Source organism: Stenella coeruleoalba, assembly GCF_951394435.1.
Source record: "Stenella coeruleoalba genome assembly, chromosome: 5".
Classification (NCBI taxonomy): Eukaryota; Metazoa; Chordata; class Mammalia; order Artiodactyla; family Delphinidae; genus Stenella; species Stenella coeruleoalba.
The window spans coordinates 40,312,873-40,336,142 of record NC_137150.1 but is presented as its reverse complement, the minus strand read 5'-3'; the positions used below and the strand labels follow the sequence as shown (position 1 = coordinate 40,336,142).

Genomic DNA, 23,270 nt, shown 5'->3' with positions numbered 1-23,270 from the left:
AAGGTGGCCTCTGGCAGGGACCTGCCAACTCTCATGCCAGGATGTTAACTAGGAAAAATCCCATTTCACAGATGAGAAAAGTAACAAGAATTAAGGGGATAATTGGACCCACAATCACTGAAACCGGGGCAGATTAATGGTAGGAGGTTAGAATAGGAATAGGATTGAAAGTCACCCCAATGGCCATCAAAATGTAACAAACCACAATGCTATAGAATGTTTACAGTGTCTTTCTTCTTAGTCAATTTTATATACAGTAGGCACACCCATCCATTTTATTTGAGAGCTTGTTCTTAGCACTGGGAGAGCAGATTGACACAAACCTAAAAATCCCTGCCCTCATGGAGCTTCCATGGAGAGAGGGAGACAGAAAATAGACAAATGAGTAAAAGTCTGATGGCTGGTAATGAATGCCAAATATAAAAATAAAGTGTAATAGAAATATTGGGATAGAACTGGGGAGTTGGAAGTTGACATAGTAAGTCCAGAGAAGGCCTTCACAAGAAGGTGACATTTGAGCAAAGATCTGAAGAAAGTGAGAGAGAAAGCCATGGAGGTTACCCACAGGACAAATATAGGATGCCCGCGTGAATCTGAATTTCACGTAAACAGTGAACAATTTTTTAATATAAACATGCCCCAAACACTGCAGATCATTTGCTAAATCTGCAACCCTACACAGGGTACCCGGAGGAAGCACATGTCAGGCAGGAGGGGCAGCAAGTGCAGGGCCAGGCCAGCATGGGGGGAGGGGAGGAAGGGACGGAGGGAGGGGGACGTGGGAGAGGACTCTGAAAGGCATCAGGGGTGAGGTGATGTGGGGCCCTGGGAGGACATGGGCTTTTATGTCGAGGAGGAGAATTTTGAGATGGGTGACAGGCTCTGACTTAGGTCTTAAAAGATCATTTTGGATACTTGTTGAAAACAGACTATGGAATGGGGGCAAGGGCAGAAGCAGCCCCAGTTAGGAGGCCGTTACTGCTGCTGATGGTAACAAGAGTAATAACAACATATATCTAGACACGTGCACCAAAATGCCCAAGTAAGTTTGAGGGGAATGGCCTCCGAAGCCCCCTTCCTGGGCTCTCCATTAAGAAACCTTGGTACACATCGATGGAGGAAAGAAATCAGCCCTACAAATAAATTCCTTCTACTAAGATGCTATCCTTGAGGAATTTGCTTTAACCACTGCATTATCATCCTTAAGAATAAGTAAATAAATAAATAAAGCCTTCATCAGAAAAGGGGAAGTTTCTGAAAAACATCAAACTGTCGATATCACCAGTGACCGTGACAACATCAAGCCAAGAACTTAGAGACACCGCCCTTGCTGAATCCAAACGCACACGGTGCCCAGTGGGTTCTAAAACTAAGGTTTCTAAGTAGGATTGAGACATGGCTTCAAGGTTAATGTTTTTGTTTATGCTGAGTTATGAATAAAGGGAGAGCATTTCAAAAGAACATACACATGAAGATAGTCCTATAAAACTCCATGGAGACGCAGAATCTACTGCCTATTATTATCTGCCGAATGCATGTAATTTTATTGTGAAAATAAGCAATAAATACTTCAAAACTATCGAACACATAATGACTGTTATATGTTGTAGTTCATAGAAAATAAAATCAATGCGTCTTCCTCTGGAAGCAGTAGGCTAAAAAATCTCTCCTCTCCAGAGGAAATTGCTGATATCTGACCAATTTTTGACTTGTAAAACCAGTGATTCCACGTTCAACCTAATGAAAAGATATAGGGAATAATCTTATAGTATCTTGCCTTTCAAAAATTAAATTACATAGCATCTCTGAAAACTGAGCAGAAAAATGATCTTAATTATTATAGTAATTTAATCACCTGTAGCCATGCCATAAGTAGGTTAGGCTCTCCCTGGATGTTGACACTACGCTCCCAAACTGTATTCTGTGTAAGTTTTGGTTGTTTCCTCAGATCATGACCCTTTTCTCTTGGAAAGAATTCCTACGAAGTACCATCTTGATATTTAGGATCTATGGCCCTAAATGTACTATAAAATAAAAATACTATAAGACAAGTCTACAGTTACAACATTCCAATTATTAAGCAGAGCAAAAGTGGATAAATACACTTTCTAGGCACACATTACTTAGCTGAGAAACGACTGCCTTGAGTCTTGTGAGATGTACTCTCCTGCCTGCATATAGTCACCACTGTGAAACCCGACCTTATGAGAAACACCTGCTGGTCTCAGGTAACCTACCTCACACAAGGAAGAGGCATTGTTAGACTAGAGAAATGGTCCCTTAGAGCTTCTAAACTCGGTCAGTTGAGTGATACCCTGATATTAACTATCCAGGACTTGGACTAGCCATGCTTGCTGCTGCAAAGAGCAATTTCTCTGAGAACATTCTCGTTGTCTGTTGACAACGAGGATACTTTCAATGTTGCCTCCACAGTCCAGTCACGCTCTAGAACTGGTCTTCTGAAATCATCTGTGTTTACTTCAACACTCCAGAGAGCAAATTAGCACACAGATGAGTATGTATTACTAGAAATGTTCTATTTGGAGTTTTTTATGCATGTTGGTACCTTAATTCTTATTTACTAGTCATTTAAAACAACACACTAGTAAAAATAAGTTTGGAGAGACATACAAGAGCAACTTTAAACGTCAAGTGCATGCCAGCTAATTTTTGAAAATTCTTAGATCATCAATTATTACTTCCTATTTATATAATTTCCTTCAAGACAATCCTAAAAACTGTATGTGAAGCAAGTCGCAACCCTATGCAATGAGCAAAAATCGTATTTTTCATTGTTATCTACGTGAAATTCCAGATAGATTTTCCTTCTCCAAAGCGCCTGAAATTCAATTACAGTTCAAAGCAGTTCGTCTCATTTGCACAGACATACAGAATGTGCAAAGCACAGATCACCTCAGTGGATTTCACATATGCTTTAAAGGCCAAAGAAGCAGTGTTTTCTGCCCCATTACTCCCCAGAAAATCTAATTACAATTCAGATACTGTATGCGATGAAGGCCAGCAGTGGAGGATAGCAAAATCCCTTGAAAATCCGGAAAGAGGCAACCTGCTGCTTTGGAAGAGGAAGGCCTCCTCTCCCAAAGGATGCCGGCCTCACAATCAGGCTTTAAATCTTACCTGATACGAACAGTTCTCCTGATGTACCATCTCAGTGCATCCTAGGGCGCAGACCCCAAACAGGACTGCTCAGCGAAGCTGCGGAGGGAAAGCGCGGAGCATCCGCTGGCGGAGAGCAAGCCCTGGGAAGGCAGGGGCTCCCCGCAGATTAAAATGGATGCTGTTTCGCTGATCAACCTGCGCAGTGGCACTGCCTGTGCCGGGAAGCGCGCAGCGAGCCGAGCTGCTCTCCTCGGAAAGCAGCAGTGAGGCTTACAAACATGGAGCTAGGACCGGGCTGGGGGAGGGGGCGCGCTCATCACTGGCACAATCAGCCAATTATATTATAGGCACAAAGGAAAGGATCAGTCTGGGGCTGGTGTGACCTTCTGGTGCTTTATGAAGGCAGTTAACTGATGTGGAAACATTCTAGTCCTCATTAAAGGGAAAAAGGCCGGCGAGAGAGAAAGAGAGAGACAAACACAAATCAATGTTGCAGTTGAACATTTCTAACCTCCGGCACCATCCTTCCTGCCCACAGATGCTGCCTGCATGGTGCTTATGAAACGAGAGGCCTTAAGGATCATTTCATAACTTTTAACAGGCGAAAGGGAAAACAATCCATTCTGAATATTGACACTGAAGGGATGTTCTCTGTGTTGAGTGTCTGAAATGTTTGTCAACTTTATGACTAAAAGGAGGGCCTTCACTCTTTAAAAAAAATATATTATTTTGTAATTCTTTTGATTTCCCACTTCTTTTTGGCTCTTATCAGCATGCTTTTTAAGTCAAACAGAAATAAGATGAAATAATTTTCCTATAATTTTTTAGGGAGGGAGCTTATTAAAGTATTAAAGTCAGTATAATTAATTCATTTCATGAAAATGAAACTAAACTGCAAGATTTTTTTTGACAGTAAGGCCATATATGTATATGGCCCAATGCTGTGACTTGAATATATAGACAACCCCAATATATCACAATATGATTGTAGAGACTGACCATTTCACCTAAGAGACAGTAATGGAAAGGATTCTGGGCTTTCAGATAGTAATCAAAGGACATACAAGTTGGACCATACATGTCTCTGGTAAAAAGAGTAGCCGATTTCTAAAATACTTCAGGGTGGTTCTAGGATTTTAGGATATAGAAAGAGGAACAACTAGGCTTATAAATTCGTGAAGCTAATTTAATGATAGATAATTTAAAAACTAAACACAATAAAATCTTCTTATCTATATTTCTTAGTCGCCATAGGGCAACTCATCTTGCTATTTCTTAATAAGATGGCTCTGAGCAAATCAATGATATTCAATAAAATCTTGACTGAATTTAAACCATCAAATAAAAAAATCAATAGAGATATTATTCTTAAGCTATTTTGGTATAGCTATATCTATCTATCTTCTTAAATAATCTTACTAATAACTGTAAAGTCTTCATTATGCTATTAATCGAGAAAAACAAGTACTTTTTGCCCGACGAATGGAATCAACATGTTTGACAAGTTTTCATATCAAGCTCGATCTTAAGGAATGCTGAGAGTTTGTGTGAGGAATATTTGGTGATATATTTTTAATTTTATAACATCTCTGCTTCTCGGAAAGAAACAAACCTATTTTTCTAAATATTCTTAATTTTCGTGATTTGAGATTCTGACATGAGAAAAGGTGGCCCTCTGAGTTCAACCCGAGACACGCTCACAAGCCTGGCTTCAGCTTCCTGTTTAGGACAGTGGAGAGGTGGCAGGAAAGGCCCAGCCGATGATCTCACAGGCTGGCATTTCAGCACTGGCCCAATGGGTTCAAAGGAAAAAGCACTCTGGACGTGCACCCTGCAAAGCTCACAGGCCTTCTCTCTGGAATCTAGGAGAGAGCTAGGCCACCTAACATGTGCAAGGCTTTTGAGGCCTGTTCGTTGGAGGGTGGCACAATGAGAGCTTGATGAACAAAGCAGAAGCCTGAGCTAGATTATGAGTCTTCTTAAAAAGATGATGAAGAAAGGAGGACAGAAACTCTCCAGTGAAAGGAAATAACATGCAACATATCCCCATCCAAAATTTCATCCCTCCTTATTGAGTAATCCCTACAGGACAGAGACAGAGGCAGACTTCGCTGTGGAGTGCCTTGCTACACAACTGCCCAGATGAAGGCTCTGGAATCCGAAGTATGTGCAAGGAAAAGTAAGCCGAAGTAAAAGTTCCTTTTGCAAAGTAGCAAATAAGATCAGATGGAAATTTTATGCCGAACATAAAACACAATCCCAACTTTCCAAGACTGAACAGCTTTACTTGAAAGGCTGTTAAAACTTTATCCAAGTTACTACTTTGACAATCTACGACCTTAAGGCTTGGGAACATGATTTCAAGCTATACAAAGGTCTAAGAAGTTGCTTCCTGGACTCTGTTCTCTTCTGAAAACTGAAGGCTCTGGGATATATTACATAAACTCCTAAAGACATTTATCATGTGCTGTTTTTCTTTTAAAAAAAAAAAGCCTAAACATGATCCCACTCTTCACAGTTGCTGTTCCATAAATAGTGGAAGTGACTCAGAGGTGGCTCTGGGGAGAACAGATTTCTGACAATTGTATCCTAAATCCTGTCAAAAAACCTCTCAAGAGGTATAAACAAGATAAGAAAGAAAAAAAAAGGAATATGTCAAGCAAGCTTCCCTTTATAGTCATTCATTGGAAAGGACTTTGTGTTATAATTTAAACTATGATTCGCTAGTACAAAAAACTTTAAACAGAAACCAGCTGTTCCAAGAACATTTAAGCTAGAATTACTTACCAAGCTACAGTGACATTTGTTATTTTTGGACTAAAAAATATTGATGAACTGTTTAAGTGTGATCTATGTAGCATAGAGATTATTTTTTCTTCTCAGCTTCTCTTCCCATAAAAAGTATTGGATTTCAGATTTACATGGGACCTCAAGAGATAAACTGTTATTTTCCAGATATGGAAACTGAGGCCTAAGAGACTTGTGACATGCCCAAGAACATAAATCCTCCAACAGCAGCAAAAAGGCCTCAAAGTAAGAGGAAAAAAGAAAAACAAACCCTCCACATTTTCTTTGTGAGTGTGTTCATATAAAAAATGCTAAATTGAGGGCCACTAGACTTGGAGAAATAAACCCCCTTTGACTGAGCCAATGTAGGCTGGCCTTGAAATCAAAATCCATCATAAGGTAAGAGGGAGGTTGCAGTGTGGTTCTACCTGAATCCGAATCCAAGGTATGTTTTCAAAGAAGAAACATTAGAGCATTTCCTCATTAAGCTAATGATCCTGTTTCTGCCACCAAGCAAACTATTGTGTCTTTAAATCCAGAAAAACATTTTTGCATTTGTGGCAATTAATAGCAACAGAATGAAGATGGCCAACAGACACATGAAAAGATGCTCAACATCACTAATCATCAGGGAAATGCAAATCAAAACCATAATGAGATACCAGCTCACATCCATCAGAATGGCTGTCATCAAAAAGACAACACATAACAAGTGTTGGAGAGGATGTAGAGAAAAGGGAATCTTTGTGCACTGTTGGTGGGAATGTAGATTGGTGCAGCCACTATGGAAAACAGAATGGAGAGTCCTCAAAAAAATTAAAAATAGAACTACCATATGATCCAGCAATTCCACTTCTGGGTATTTTCCCCAAGAAAACAAAAACACTAATTTGAAAAGATATATGCACCCCTATGTTCATTGCAGTATTATTTATAATAGCCAAGATATAGAAGCAACCTAAGTGTCCACCAACAGATGAATGGATAAAGGAAATGTGGCATATATATATTACTCAGCCTAAAAAAAAGACGGCACTCTCGTCATTTGCGACAACATGTTTAGACCTAGACGGTATTATGTTAAGTAAAATAAGTCAGACAGAAAAAGACAAATACTGCATGATTTCCACTGCAGTATTCCACCGTGGAATACTGCATAAATTCCACTTATATGTGGAATTTAAAAAACAAAACAAATGAACAAACGTAACGAAACAGAAACAGACTCATAGATACAGAGAACAAACAGGTGGTTGCCAGGGAGAGGGGGCGAGGGGTAAAAAGAAATAAAAGGTAACTATGTGAGGTAATGAATGCTAATTAGCTTGACTGTGGTGATCACTTCACAATGTATATTAATGTGAAACCATCACACTGTACACCTTAAACATATACAAATTTTGCCAATTATACCTCAAAAATGCTGAAAAAAAAGATTAAAATAAATGAAATTTTGAAATAGCAACAGAATGAAGGTTTTTTTTTGCGGGGGGTAGTAAATACAGTGGTTAAAAAGTCACATCTGCAGGTCATCTGAGAATACAGTTTCAAAAATGAATTACTGGGATCAGGGACTGACTTGGGAAGGGCATAGGGAACTTTCTGGCACAAGCTGTATGACTTGAAAGGGCCTGGTTTACAGAGGAGTATACATTTGTCAAAACTCATTGAATAATACATTTAAGATTTGTGCATTTCATTGTATGTAAAATTTACCTCAAAAGAATAAAAAAAGATCCAGTTAATGATATGCAGCTGAAGTATTTAGGGGATGTCTTAGGGATGTCTGCAACTCACTTTAAATGCATCAAATAAATGAGATGAATTGATGGATGGATAGATGGAAAGCTGTTGACAAAGGGAGTTTAGTAAAACAGTAATTGCAGAATCTGTATGGTGCATAAATGGAGATTCGCCTAAAAACTTTTCAGTTTGAAACAGTTTGTAATGAAATATTGGGGAAAAATGAAGTTATTGGGGGTGAGGAAGATGAGCAAGAAAGTCATTGTTTTAAGCAATAACTTTTAAGCTTTTCCTTAGGAATCTGTGGAAAGCAGGTAGACATTTTATATGGTGTTATGTTGTGCTTCTTTACCAGGCAAGGGAGGAAAAGGAATTATGAGGAAAATTAATCCTGTTCACATCAAAGGCAATCGGGTCCTTGAATAACCTGCCCAAAGAAGATCACAGTCTGCGTCACCAATGACGACAAACCTTAGAAAATGGCTTTACAGTTTACAAAGTACTTTCCCCAACATCTCCTTTTACTCTTACAACCTTGTGGTTGAAAGAAATTCCTATTATGTGCCACGTGAGGAAGCGTTTCTGCCCCCAAGGAGTTTGGTAGGGGAAATAGGCAGTATACAAATGACGAATGAGTAAAGTGCTACCAAAGAGGTTTTTTTTTTTTTTTTTTTTTTGCAGTACGCGGGCCTCTCACTGTTGTGGCCTCTCCCGTTGTGGAGCACAGGCTCCAGACGCGCAGGCTCAGCGGCCATGGCTCACGGGCCCAGCCACTCCGCGGCATGTGGGATCTTCCCGGACCGGGGCACGAACCCGCGTCCCGGTTGGCAAGGATAGTTGGCAAGTTGGCGTGAGCCGACTGCCCAGCGTTGTTGGCTTTGAAGACACAGGAAGGATCACAAGCCCAGGAATGTGGGAGGCCTCTAGAAAAGGGAAAAGGCAAGAAAGTGGATTTTCCCTTAGAGCCTCCAGAAGGATTGCAGCCCTGCTGACACCCTGATTTTAGTTTGTGAGATTCATTAGGGATTTCTGACCTCCAGAACTATAGCTATAGGATGATAAATGTATATTGACTTAAGTCACTAAGTTTGGGGTGATCTTTTATAGCTGCAATAGAAAACGACAATCCCCTTGGGTGAAAGCCAGCATTCAGAGGGCAAGAGGAAGCAAAGGGGGTGTGGCCGACAAGGTGAGAGGAGAAGGAAAACCAACAGAGTGAGGGGTCAAGGGGAGGGTGCTCCACGGCTTCAAATACCTCAGGGAAGCAGAAAAGACTAACAGGTGGAAAGGGAAACACAACCAAAAGCCGTAAGTTTTTTTTTTTTTTTTTTTTTTTTTTTTTTTTTTGCGGTACACGGACCTCTCACTGTTGAGGCCTCTCCCGTTGCAGAGCACAGGCTCCGGACGAGCAGGCTCAGCGGCCATGGCTCACGGGCCCAGCCACTCCGCGGCATGTGGGATCCTCCCGGACCGGGTCACGAACCCGTGTCCTCTCCATCGGCAGGCAGACTCTCAACCACTGCGCCACCAGGGAAGCCCAAGCCGTAAGTTTTGACAACGAGGAAGTCATCAGTTTTCCTTGAGAGAATACTAGTGTGTTAGGGGTGGAAGCCGAGTTACAAGTGGTTAAGAAGTTGAGGGACTGTGTAGAGAGCAGTCGGTAAAGAAGGTTGTGGATGAATTAGAGCATTGGGGTGGTAGCTTGAGTGTATAATGGAAGCAGAGAGGTGGTTGGTCTTTAAGATAAGGAGATCCAAACGTCTGTGTGGGCATCAGGGAAGGAGCCAGCAAGAAGGGAGAAATTGACTATGGTGGGTGGGAAATAACTGGAAAGGCCAGGTCCTGGACAAGTTAGATCAGGATCACGTAACAGGGCTTCATTCAGCCTTGGAAATGAAGATATGGGCAGTGAAATTACAAAGGAATGTTGAGTAAAGAGGAGATTGTAGTGGAGACGGGGAAAGATGCAGGAGCACACGTGGGTGAGTATCTTTTATTTTATTTTTGTTTTGCTGTACGTGGGCCTCTCACTGTTGTGGCCTCTCCCGTTGCGGAGCACAGGCTCCAGACGCACAGGCTCAGTGGCCATGGCTCACGGGCCCAGCCGCTCTGCGGCATGTGGGATCTTCCCGGACCGGGGCACGAACCTGCGTCCCCTGCATCGGCAGGCGGACTCTCAACCACTGCACCACCAGGGAAGCCCGGGTGAGTATCTTGATTGGGTCCTTGAAGGAGGAAGGATGGCGAAGACCTCAAGGACTGGGAGGCTGGCTAGAATGGAATCAGAGAGGCGGACCAGTGTAGGGGAAGCTCGTCTAAGATATTTTGTAGAAGGTGTTGCTGTTATTACTTGAGAATATTCGAGTAATGCTGATTAATGCTATAGAAGAAAAACAAATGGGCTAGACGAAACTTATAAGCTGTGTTAAGTGTAGATAATGAATATGTAGTGGCTTGTCAGACACAAGTGAAATGCGCAAGATTTAGACGATGAGGCAGAGTTCATGAGATGTGAAGTATTAAAAAGTAAGTTAGAGGCTTCTCTGGTGGTGCAGTGGATAAGAATCTGCCTGACAATGCAGGGGACACAGGTTCCATCCCTGGTCCAGAAAGATCCCACGTGCTGCGGAGCAACTAAGCCCTGTGGGCCACAACTGCTGAGCCTGTGCGCTAGAGCCCGTGAGCCACAACTACTGAGCCTGTGTGCCACAACTACTGAGCCTGCGAGCCACCACTACTGAGCCCATGTGCCACAACTACCGAAGCCTGTGTGCCTAGAGCCCATGCTCCGCGACAAGAGAAGCCACTGCAACGAGAAGCCTGCGCGCTGCAATGAACAGTAGCCTCCGCTCGCCGCAACTAGAGAAAGCCTGCGTGCAGCAACGAAGACCCAATGTAGCCAAAAATAAATAAATAAAATAAAAATTAAAAAAAAAAAAGAAGTTAGTTAAATGGATGTGTTAGACCTAGATCAAGCTGAGCATAGAAAGGGATGGAAAGACTAAAGAAGCTTCTAATATTCATGACACACTAAATAACCCCTAGGCACTCAATATTCATTAGATGGTACACTGACTGCCCATTGGTGACACCCATTCTGGCCCTATGTGTTCTCTGCCCAAGAAATACAATTCCATAGCTGCTCATCAGGTGAGGGGGTAAGCTACAGAGGGAGCCTGAGGGACTTGCCCCTGTGTCTCTGATAAAGCAGGTTGTGTGTCATTGGCAGACACCTTCTATCTAATTGGGCTTCCCTTCTACAACCTCAAGACTGACTTGTAACCATATCATCAACAGGGAAGGTGGCTGTGGCAGAAAGGCTGGACATGTAAATACTGCATAACCCAAGACTCAGGTAGTGCGGTCCTTCACATTCCTGGACCATATCCCAAGTAGGATTCTGGCACCAATTCCAATTCATGTGGAGGTGGGGTTTTCCCTACATGAAAACACAGGTTCTTGGATACCAACTGGGTGTCCTACAATTCAGCTCAGTTCTGACACTCTCTACCTGGAGATAGCATCAGATTCCACAGGTTGAGGACTCCCCACTTCACACGCCAACTGCGAGCCCAGGTTGTTACCTGTGCTCCTGACCAACAGGCTATAGATGGGAGGTTCCAACGAACCCCTCCTTGGGTTCCATTAATTTGCTAGAGCAGCTCACAGAACTCAAAGAAACATTTTGTTTATTAGATTACTGGTTTATTTTAAAAGGACATAGGAACAGCCAGATGGGAGAGATGCACAGTGCAAAGTATGGGGAAAGGCAAAGAGCTTTCATGCCCTCTCCCTGAGCATTCCACTCTCCCTAAAAGTGCTCACCAACCTGGAAGCTCTCTGAACCCTGTCCTTTTTGGATTTTTATGAAGGCTTCATTTCATAGGCGTGACTGATTAAATCACAGGCCACTGGCGACTGATTCAACCTCTAGCCCCTCTCTGAGGCCAGGGCGGTGGCACTGAAAATTCCAACTCTCTAATCCCTTGGTTGGCCCTTCAGGCAACTGGTCCCCATCCTGAGGTATGTTCAAAAGTCACCTGACTAACATAGCAAGAGACACCTTTATGGCACACTTAGGAAATTCCAAGGGTTTTAGGAGCTCTGCGCCAGAAGCAGGGATGAAGACCACATCACAATATCACACTAAGTATGGCAGCTCATCCCATCTCTTTCCCTTGCATCTTGATACAGATTTTAAATTGATTTAATCAGCTGTGATTTGAGTATCTTAATTTGTTCTGAGACTTCTTGGAGGAGTGCCTGGTAGTGGACTTGGGGGCTACCATTGCACCAAGGTCATTTCCCACGGAAAAGGATGCTTGGTATTTGTATTGTCCCACAGCTTCTTCCCACATAATCTGAGCCCCAGAAATGGGAAGAGAGAGGAGGGTAAAAATAGGTTGTAATTTCTTATCTTTATAACAAAATTACCTGAGAATCTTACAAGTGTATGTGTCAACTAATTTACTCAGAAGTTTTGACCATTCTGCAGACGGTTAAACCTGTGTGTGTCCTTTCAGATATTAAAAAACAGTTGCCCGAGTCAACTGTGAGTCAATGGCTGTCACTTTTTAAGTATTAGACTCTGCTTTTCAAGTGAAAACTAATGTACGAAACCATCAAAATTGTTTTTAATCAAAATAAAATTATTTTTCATTCCAATTGATATTATTTACTTATTAAATCCCTCCCAGGGAACATGAGGCTGTTTTGTTATACACAAACACTTGAAAACAGAATTTATAGAAGTCAGTTACAGTCTTATTCCGACTGTATTTTTACATTTATGTCTTTATTTTGTTTGTGCCACACCAAGAGAATCCTGTTTCGCACAGATAAGTGGTTGCAAATGGTAACAGTCCTTTATAATAGCTTACGCTGCAATCTCTGGATATTCTTCATTAAACATGTCCGGGAGCTTGAAAGCAAAGTCACAAGAAATTTATTTCAAAATTGGTTTACGAATAACATACAGCAACTGCTCACATTTCTTATTAAAAACAAGATAAGAAAAGACAGACTACCCAAACTGACAATACGTCATCAACCAGGAACCAGACCTCATTTGATACATTGGGCGTTCGCTTGTGATTTGCACAATCCACCTGTTAGGCTTGATGTGGAATGTGCCAAACAGATGTGCCGCCCCTAACCTGGCACTGAACCCAGCTGGGCCTCTTGGACAGCCCAGATCATTTTTCCCACCTGGACATGCACAGGCACGAACTTTCAGCAAGACCAGTACAGAGCCACCACCTCCACGGTCAATGACACATTTACAAGTTCAGTTTTGAGAACTGTAAAAGACTACTTAACCTGGCAGGACAAATTAATATGCTGATGTCGGAAAAGGGGGCAGAGAGAAGTTCTTTGCATAGATATGAGGGAATGAACCCCTACCATTTGGGCTGAAATGTTGTTATATGCTCCTCCCCACAGCTTTACGGGACAACTCTTCTCCAAATGCCCAGGGCCTCACAATCTTATTTGCATCTCTATTCTGAATTGCTTTCACCTCTCAGAACTCTTTAGTTTCCAATTTGATTTTTTAGGGGCTGAGGTGTTTAGCAGTTCATATAATAGGTGCAAAGGAACCTCTAAAAATACCTCCAGCAGCTCTGGGTTTCTACACATAGTTTGAAACCTGATGCATCAGGCAGTGCTGTAGCCGTGGCCTCCCTCTCCCTCTAGAATATTGAGATGGTTTATATTTCAATAGAATCTGCCAAAGTGCTTGTTTATTGGACACAGTCTTGGTCCTCTCCACATAGTACTCTCTGGCCAGCCCAGTCCTCTCCACATAGCACTCTCTGGCCAGCCCTGACTGAAATTCACACACTGCAGAAAAATAGGAACTGACTCACAGATAAATTTGGGTGAAGTCCACATGGTTTCATCCCCAATTGTGCCAATGTTTAAGGACCATTTCTTTTAGTCTCCATTTAGTCTCTGGCTTTGTAGTCAGAGAAAGCAATGGCAGAAAAAATGAAAGGCAGTATAAACCTGCCAGGGCTAACACAAGAGTTTCCAAAGAAACATAAGTTGGTCTGTCAAGAGGGGCCAAGCCAGACCTCACAGTGTGTGTGTGTGTGTGTGTGTGTGTGTGTGTGTGTGTGTGTGTGTGTGTGTGTGTGTGTGTGTATAGTGGAAGAAGGGAGCACACCTCCCCTTCATCCCCACTGAGAGCCTTACCTACCAATATAAGTGCATTTAGCTAAAGCAACACATGAAATCCCTGACCACAAAAAAGGCTGTTTATCTCTCTCAGGTGGTGGTTCATTTAAAACCAGACTCAAGAGTATTAGGGAAGGGAACCGACCCTCATCTTGAAGAAAGGTGACCTCTAGTGGACAACTGTGTTTTGCAATCAGTTCAAACTATGAATAGGATTAGAGAACAAAAATAATGTTAAAAATATGCTCCATTGTCCTACAGACATTTCAATGATATTTTTAATACCAGTTATAAATATAAATACATAAGTCTTCATTAATAAAAGAGTATAAAAGTCACACTAATGCTAATATATCCAAAATTACAATCTAGGCCATCTTTGACGGTTCCGAAGCGGATGGAGCCTTGAACCAGGATTCATAGGCCTGGGTTCTGGGCTCGACTGTGCCTCTGACTAGATGTATTGTCTTGGGCAACTTCATATGGAAGAGCCTCTATTTCCTAATCTATAAAATGGGTTTATTCACAAACTATCATCTCCTTGTAACCCCCACTCTGCCCCCCTCTTTCAGGCTACCATATGGTTGTCCTTTAAAATCAAGTTTATTTTACATGATGAGGCTTCCAAATCAGCAACAACATCAACCACAAAACAAAATTAATACCACATTATATATCAGCACTTGGTAGGTCCACAAAAACCATCTGCTTTCAACTTAAGGTCTTTCCTAATATAAATGTAATGAAAGGCAATGATTTTCAACTTTTCGTTTTACATTGACTGTGGGAAAAAGTATTTCAAAACTTAAACACATAGATTATGAGTTTACTATGAAGTTTTAGTTTATTATGAAAGTTAGAGCTACTGTTTTCAAAAATTTATTTCATAGAAAACAAAAATAATGAAAAGAAGGGAAACATAATAATTCATGAGTATATATCTCTTCTGAAAACTACCTGTTCACCAACTGACATATAGTCCTACTTTATCATTGAACACAGGTCAGAGGCATAATAATTAAGGATTAAACTCAACATAATCTCTAAGGAAGTATTAAAATTCTTTAGTGCTCTTTAAATCTTTTTTTCCCCCTCAATACAAGAGTAGTGTTGAAATGCAACGAGTTATAATGGGACTTAGTACTTAAGAGCTTCCTCAGGTAAATTCTCTAACCAGCTTTCCCAGGGCCAGTTAAACAGCAATCTGGAATGGTTTTATAATCTTTCTCATTCTCGCACCTCAAAACAGGTGATTTTAGTTGCTAAAAGGCAGGAGACAAAACACTATTCTAAAAAGTATTTTGAAGTATAATAAAAATGTCAGAATGATATCATTAACTTGCTTTATCTTAAAGCTACTGAATTAAGAAAGTTTCTCATCTTCTAGAAATAAATTCTTTCACAATATAAAGGTTAGGGTTAGGAAATTGTGCTACTCCAAACAGTGGACAAGGCGCGAACTCGTTAAGGGTTAAGATCAGTTATGGGCTCAGAGAAAGACAAATATCATATGATATCACTTATATGTGGAATCTAAAAAAAAAAGATATAAATGAACTTATTTCCAAAACAGATCACAGACATAGAAAACAAACTTATGATTACCAAAGGGGTGGGAGAGGGATAAATTAGGAGTTTGGGATTAACGGATACACACTACTATATATAAAATAGATAAACAACAAGGTCCTACTGTATAGCACAGGGAACTCTTCTCAATATCTTATAATAACCTATAATGGAAGAGAATGTAAAAAAGAATATATATTTATATATATATGTATAACTGAATCACTTTACTGTACACTTGAAATTAACACAACATTGTAAATCAACTATATTTTATTTATTTATTTATTTATTTACTTTTTGGCTGTGTTGGGTCTTCATTTCTGCACGAGGGCTTTCTCTAGTTGTGGCAAGCGGGGGCCACACTTCATCGCGGTGCAAGGGCCTCTCACTATCGCGGCCTCTCTTGTTGCAGAGCACAGGCTCCAGACGCGCAGGCTCAGTAGTTGTGGCTCACGGGCCTAGCTGCTCTGCGTCATGTGGGATCTTCCCAGACCAGGGCTCGAACCCGTGTCCCCACCATTAGCAGGCAGATTCTCAACCACTGCGCCACCAGGGAAGCCCAATCAACTATATTTTAATAATTTTTTTTTAAAAAGATCAGTCGTGGGTTATTCATAAGCAGTAAAGTTAATCTGCACATTAATCGCAAGTGTTCTAAAACTCCCTAATTTAACCAGTTTTCCTTTGGGAATAGCAAAGAGAGCCTCTTTCAGACACATAAGCTGGGTCAACAAAACATCCGCTGCTTGTAAGTGCTGGGGCTTTCTCATTATTTACTAAGAAAGCCAAGAGCGAAATTAGCAGTCCTTCTGCTGTCTGGTGCCTCCTAGGATACCTGTTTACCTCACTCCTCTCCCCTCTCTCCCCTCATCAGAGATGACGCTATAGGAAGGTAGAGGTCACTTGCTCTCATTCCTGCCCTTCAGTCAAAGAGCGGGAAGAAAAGGAAAATAAACACGATCCACTTTTGCCTAGACGCCCATGCTTCCTCTCCTCCTCTCATGGCCTCTGACCCCCAGTGTAACTTGAGGAATAGCAGCCCACTGAAAAGGCTCACGTCTGCTTTGCAGACAGTGGCGGACGTTTATACGGATGGTTTAAGCTACTTAGGTCTTGTTTTGAGGGCTTTAAAATCAAATTCGTTTTCCAAAGGATGAAGTGATTTCTTCAGCACAGCTGTCACTACAACTGAGGCGATCAGACCTATGACCCTAATGTTAGATGGCATAAATTTATAAAACGTCACTTTAAAAGAAATTTAGCCTCGTTCACTCACGCAGCTGCCCCTGATTTGATAGTCTCCGTAGCTGCGTGCTTTCTCGATCTAGTTCCCAAGTTGTTATACAAAATTAAGCGCTGGCAGGCTTCCCTTCTGTGAATGAAAAATACTTCTAGAAACATAAGTCAGATTATGTCACATCTTGGCTTAAAACCCCTCAGTGGTTTCCCACAACATTTAGGCTGAAATCCTAAATCCCTAACGTTGCTCCTGCTCTACCCTCTAGCCTTCCTTTGTGCCTCTCACATTCTTGCTTACCTAGCTCTGGGCACACTAGCTGCCTCTCAGTTTCCTAGAAAAGCCAAGATCGCTGCTGCCTCAGGGACTTCTTACAAGGTGTTTGTCAACCTGGACGCCCCTCTCGGAGTAACATCTCTGGCTTCAAGTTGGAGGCCTTTCCTTAGCCCCCAGGCTAAATAAGGACCTGCTTCAGGTTCACTTAGCTCGCTATGTTTTCTTTTCTTAGCGCTTACCACAATGTGTATCTGTTAATTTGTGGGATGTATAATGTTGATTTGCTCCACTAGACAGTATGCTTCATCCATCATGTCTACTGTTGTCCATCCAGCACCTAGCACAGTGCCAGGCATAGAGCTGGTGTCCAACAAATATTTGAAGAAATGAATGAATGAAATCTTTGAAGTTCTTTCATATCAGGCCTTGGGACCCAGGGCAGGACAGAGCCTGCCATCAGCGGCTCTTAGTTCATCACTGTGGCAAAGCCGGTCAAGTAGCCACTTCCTCATCTCAAGAGAGCAGGGGAAGCCTCACCTGGACAGCTAAGTGGGTGACGGCCAGTCTGTCAGCCGGGTGAGCCCTTCTGGCTGCACTTCCCTCCTCACTATGAACAGGCTCTGGCAGGCTGAGAGGGGCCCCTCACCTTGTAGATTTGCCTCAGGGACAGGACTGACTGTCAGTTGGACCTGAGGGCAAAAATAATCATTTATAGCTCCCCATGTAAGGTTAACGCACACTAAAGTGCATTCACTAGACTGGCGCCTCCAATTGAATCCAAAATTGTAAGAAAAAAGAAGGAAACAGCCTAGTGGGTTTTTTTCCTCCCTTCTCAATTTACCACCGGCAACTTGTACACCCCAAAACAAAGGATACTGATAAGAGTACGAAGTCAGAATTTTTTTTTTTTTTAATTTTTTTTTTTTGCAGTACGCGGGCCTCTCACTGTTGTGGCCTCTCCTGTTGCGGAGCACAGGCTGCGGACGCGCAGGCTCAGCGGCCATGGCTCACGGGCCCAGCCGCTCCGCGGCATGTGGGAACTTCCCGGACCAGGGCACGAACCCGTGTCCCCTGCATCGGCAGGCAGACTCTCAACCACTGCGTCACCAGGGAAGCCCCAGAATTCTTATATTTAAGGATGATAAAGAGTCCCAACTAGTTTTCTAACCAAAAGAATAAGATGCAAAATGACCAGTAGGAAGATGAACTGGGTTTGTGAAAGATCAACATTTAAATATCTGCCTGCCTTCCATGGAGATTCAGGGTGGGAACAAAAAGGCATTAGAAAGAAAAAAATTAGCACATGTATTTTCTTAGAGGAAAACAAACAAAAATGACAGCTTAGAAACAAGCAACAAGCTACAATCTAGGCTGTGGTTTTCCAGAAAGTGTTCTACTGTTTGAAGAAGAAATGCTGGACGTGGCTTGAGTCTCTCTAATCCTCATGCGTGATCTCCATAGAAAATACTTACTGTTCTACAGCACAGCCCCATCACCGATGGTGATCTCCACAGTAAAGGAGCTACCTAAGTTTTAGGACTCTCGCTTGCCTTGTCTCGATGATAAATTAATCATGAATCTGGTCAAAGGATGCAAAGAGCACAGGTCTGGCACTGCTGAATCTGGGAAACTTGAGGGGTCTCTTCATTTAGCACAAGTCATCCTAATCCAGGATTAATGCCTTAATCTATGTAGGGACTCTGCTTTTCCCAGACAGTGAGAGAATGTGGCAGGTATGGCGTCTATCCCCAGATAAATAACCGGTATGCATACCTGCCCTGCACCGTTTCTCTTTCCTTCCCCGAAAGCTACTGCTCTTGACTGTACACACTATAGGAAACGAATGTCTCCTGTAAAGACAAGAGAGTTCCTACAAGCAGGTATGAAAGGCTCCAAGGGAAGGATTCAACGCTCTGTTTGGCGTGATAATAATTCAGTCATGCTTCACTTGGAGTTAAGAATAACTTTCAGATTTTTAATGTATTAATACATGGGGGTAATGACAATAAATGAAGAATCCTTCTGAAAGTGATGCTAGTTCTTAACATTGAAAAAAACAGATGATTAAAAATTGGGCGTTCATAAGATTTCAGATGCACTTAATTATTTTCTTATTTACAAATGATATGGTTAGGGTGTTTTCATTATTTGCAAATGACCCTTCATCACTGAAATGTTGACATGTGGACGGGATGATAAATCCAATGGCCTGACCCCTCCATGGTCATCTTTACCTGTTATTTGTTCTTTTAGGGGTTGGAATAAGTACAGGGCCAGCGACATACTCTGCAGGGCCCTGCGAAAAAAATGGGGACCCTTTGTTCAAAAATTATTAAGAATTTCAGGATGGCAGCAGCAGAGCGTGAAGCCAAGAGCTGGTCCCCTTGAAGTCCAGGGCCCTTTGCTAACTGCAGAGGTTACATGCCCACGACACCCTGGGTGGCAGATGGGGGAGGAGAGAGAACCAGACATACAGACATTTCCTTTGAGAACTACATGGGTTCTCAGATACAAAGAAAAAGTATCTTTGATTTTGGCATGCGAATATCAATGGAAAGATGTAACTTGCCTCAGTAGGAGAGGAAATGGAATTTCAGAGGCTGCTGAGGAGAAGAGGAAAATGACCTTTACCAAGCACCCACCACATGCCAGCTGCTGGGCCCCGAGCTGGCCCTGACACTGGTGCTATTCTTTCTTGCGCCAGCGTGGGATTAAGTCCACACTGCAGAAGCAGAAGCTAACTGAGGTCAATGATGAGTTTAAGCTTAATCGCATTAAGTTTAGAAAGAGTGGGGTAAGGGATGCAGACACCACAGGACAGCTGGGGCTGTACTGTAATTCTGGAGGGAATTTCTCTCCTGACCCACATCCTCTGCTTAAGACCACTCATCCTCCACTGCTATCAGCCCAAAGACCCCAGAGGTCTGTGTGCTCTGGGCGAGAACCCTCCCCCTGCTTCCAACACTAGCAGCGTTCCCCTCACTGTCTGTCTTGGAGACACATCATCAACCTTGCCGCGAGGTCTTTTCACTCCTAGCTACGCTCCCTCAATGGCTCTGTAAACCCCCCTCTGGCTCCCAAAGTCCTCCACAGCGTTTCCAGGGGCCCCGCTTCACTGTCTTGCTCTAAGAGTCCCTGAAGGCACTGTCTCCCCTACAGCTCTTTCAAGTGGCGGCTCTTTTCCTTCCCACCTCCCTCTTGCTAAAGGGCCTGTTGGATGGGAGGTGTCTCCCTGCTCATCTCCTGCTTCCAGACCACTGTTGCTCTCCCTAACACCCTGCTCTGACTCTCCCACCATCAGAGTCCGCAGTCACCCCTAGCTAGCCCTCCTAGCTACAGTCACCTATTCCTCCCCAGGTTACTCTGCCTCATGCCTTGAGGAGTCCCTCTCCGATGTAAGACCTGTTATAATTCCAAGGAGTTTCCATGTTGGCTAGACAATCCCTCTCATATCTTGGCCTGTAAATTCCTTGACTCCTTCTTCTTCCACTCTGTCTCAGTTATACCTGCTCCCATGCTCTCATCCTGACCTTGCCATCACTGACCAAGCCTCCTATTCTCCATCAATCTCACTTTATCACTCCGGCTAACTCTCCCTAGTATTCTAATTCCAACAATTCTTCAACTGCACTGGGCTCTATACCCCATTTCCTGCCCACCTTTCTACCACCCCTCTCTCCCATCATGTCCTCCCTTCTCTCTCTACAACATCAAAGACTCCATGGCCCGCTGCAGCCACCAATTCTCTCTCTGCTTCTCACTTGCCCCTCTCACTTCACACTCCTCTGGTTAAGGTCCAACTGTGGATAATTCAGCTCTGTGCTACTCCGTGCCTGTTCCCAGGCTGATATGCTCGGCTGGAGAAAAATACACAACCATCCTAACCGATCTCACTTTAAATTCATGACCACTGACCCCAAGGGCGCCCTCAGCGCTGCCTGGTCTCCTCTATATCTCTCCATCCATTCACTCCCACACTCTCCTAGACAACCACAACACTCCTTCGGAGAGCTGTCCAGACTCACTGTCTACAATTTCTCTCTGCCCTTTATTCTCTATTGAACACCCTCCAGTGAGGAGGCTTTTGTCTCCCCCATGCCATTGAAATGGCTACACCTCCCTAAATCCCAAGAACAAGTCCCAGTCTTTCTCATACTAGATCTGTGAATAACAGTCAACACGGTCAGCTGCCTAGACAACATTCTCTCCTGGTTCTTTTCCTACATTAAAGGCCTGTCCTCTGCGGCTCCCTCCTCATTTCTTCCACTTGAACCTACTGGAGCTGCACTGTCCCATATGGTAGCCACTAGCTATGTGTGGCAATTTAAACTTGAATTAAATTAAATTACAGTTTTAGTTCCTTAGTTCCTAAGTGCTCGACAGCCACATCTAGTGGCTACTGTACTGGACAGAGTAGATAGAGAACATTTCCATCATCACAGAATGTTCTATTGGGCAGTGCTGCACTAGAATACCCAAGGCTCAGTCCTTGGGTTTCTCCTCTATCGGAACTCACTCTCTTGGAAATGTCAACCAGTCTCTTGGCTGGTGACTCCAAAACTTACACCTTTGGCCTGGACCATTTCCTGAACTCCAGACTCCTTTATCTGACTGCCCACTCGCCATTTCCACTTGCACGTTTCATAAGTATCTTATGTTTATCAATCCTAAAACGAACTCCTGATCTCTGCCAGCCCTGAACTCCTGCAACTCTTCCACCTGTTCTTTCCCATTTTAGTAACTGACAGCTCCATGCTTCTAGTTCATCAGGCCTAAACTCTGGGGATCATCCTTGATTCTTCCCTGCCCCTCACATCCCACCACCCACCAGCAAATCCTCTTTGGCTGGACCTTCAAATATATCCACCATCTGCCCACTTCTCACCACCTCCATTCCTACCATTCTTCTGTGAACCATCCCCATCTCCCACCTAGATCGTTACAAAGGTCTTCCACTCAGATGTTCTGCTTCTGTCCTTCCAATGTCTTCCACCTTGGTCTACCCTCCACAAAATAGACAGAGTTCATTCTTCTAACAGATAATTTGACTGCATCCCTTTTCAGGTCTGCTCAAAACCCTCTCATAGCCTCCATCTCAGTCAGAGTAGAAACCAAATCCCTGCTCGGAGCCCACAAAGACCTCTCATCGGCCTCCCAGCACTCGTGGACCTGTTCTTTCCTTTACTCACTCAGCTCCTGCCACAAAGCCCTCTTCATCAGCCCTTGATCAAGTTAAGCACTCTGCTTCTCATGCTTGGAACTCTCTTGCCCCACACAGCCTGTGACCTGCTCCCACACTTTCTCCAGATCTCCCCTCAAATGCTGCCTTAGCAGCGAGGCCTTCCCTGACCACCCTGTCTGAAGTCGTGGTAATCCCACCTCGATGCCTCTCCTTGCCCCCCGCCCCCCGCACTCCCCACCCCCCAGCTCTGCTTTATTTTCCTCCATAGGAAATTTTACCACATTGAAAATACTATATATGTGCTTATTTGTTTATTGTTTAACTCCTGGTATCATTTCAGCTTTAGGGCCGCAGGGACTGTTTTGTTTACAGCTGTCTCCAGCATCTAGAAAACTGCCTCACACAGAGCAGTCACCTCAATAAACATTTCTTGAATGAATGATCCAACAGAGGCACACACTTTCCTTCTTTTCTTACTTTTCTTTAGGTTTCAGTTACCTTGCTCTAGTAACTGCCTGTACCGCTTTAGGGTAAGATTCGTTTAATTTCAGACAGAATGAAAGCTAAAGATTTTAAAATAGGCTATACTCTACTGATAAATTCATTTGAAAATATATATACATGTTTCTTTAAGAATAACTTGTCTGTAATTATAATTTTAAGAAATTTTAATCATTTCCCCTCACAGGAAGAAATCATAATTTCAAGTGTTTAGTCTTGGTGTCTGATTTACCTTTAAGTGGCAGAAGTTCCTGACACTTATTCTGTTTAAGGTAGGTGCAGAGGGGAAAGGTGAAAACAACTTGATTCTAGAACTGGTTCTGCTCTCTTACTCTGAGAACATCACTTTAAAATACAGAATTAACCTTGGGGTTTCCCTCCTAGAACCACTGAAGCCTTTTTATGGAATGTCCACCTGGACTCTGGGCAGAGAGCTGGGAATGGCCATCGGCAGAGCTGTCCAAGTTGTCTGGCGTGTGACCCTGGTAACCAACACAGCCTTCATTCAAACCTGGAAATAACTGACCAATCGCAACTAAGACCAACTGGCCCAGAGAGAGATGGTTCCCAGGACCTGATTACCTGAGCCATCCATCCTGAGGGTGGGGGGGGTACCAGGTCATGGGGTGGGGGCATGGCTAAGCCCCACCCTGAGCCCCAGGCCTCACCTAGGAG

General features: G+C 43.0%; 1 protein-coding gene across 6 annotated transcripts in view; it reads right to left on the bottom strand.

The window, feature by feature from the left end:
• SCHIP1 (schwannomin interacting protein 1) overlaps positions 1 to 23,270 on the bottom strand; it is a 125,142-nt gene that overhangs the window by 50,008 nt on the left and 51,864 nt on the right. The window contains exon 1 of one of the 6 annotated variants that reach the window (XM_079921287.1): positions 3,139 to 3,480. The exons of the other annotated variants lie outside the window; for them this stretch is intronic. Within the exon in view, the coding sequence (XP_079777413.1) occupies positions 3,139 to 3,168 (30 nt within the window). The 5' untranslated portion in view covers positions 3,169 to 3,480. Of the gene's footprint in view, positions 1 to 3,138; positions 3,481 to 23,270 lie in introns of those variants that run through there. 6 annotated transcript variants of the gene reach the window in all.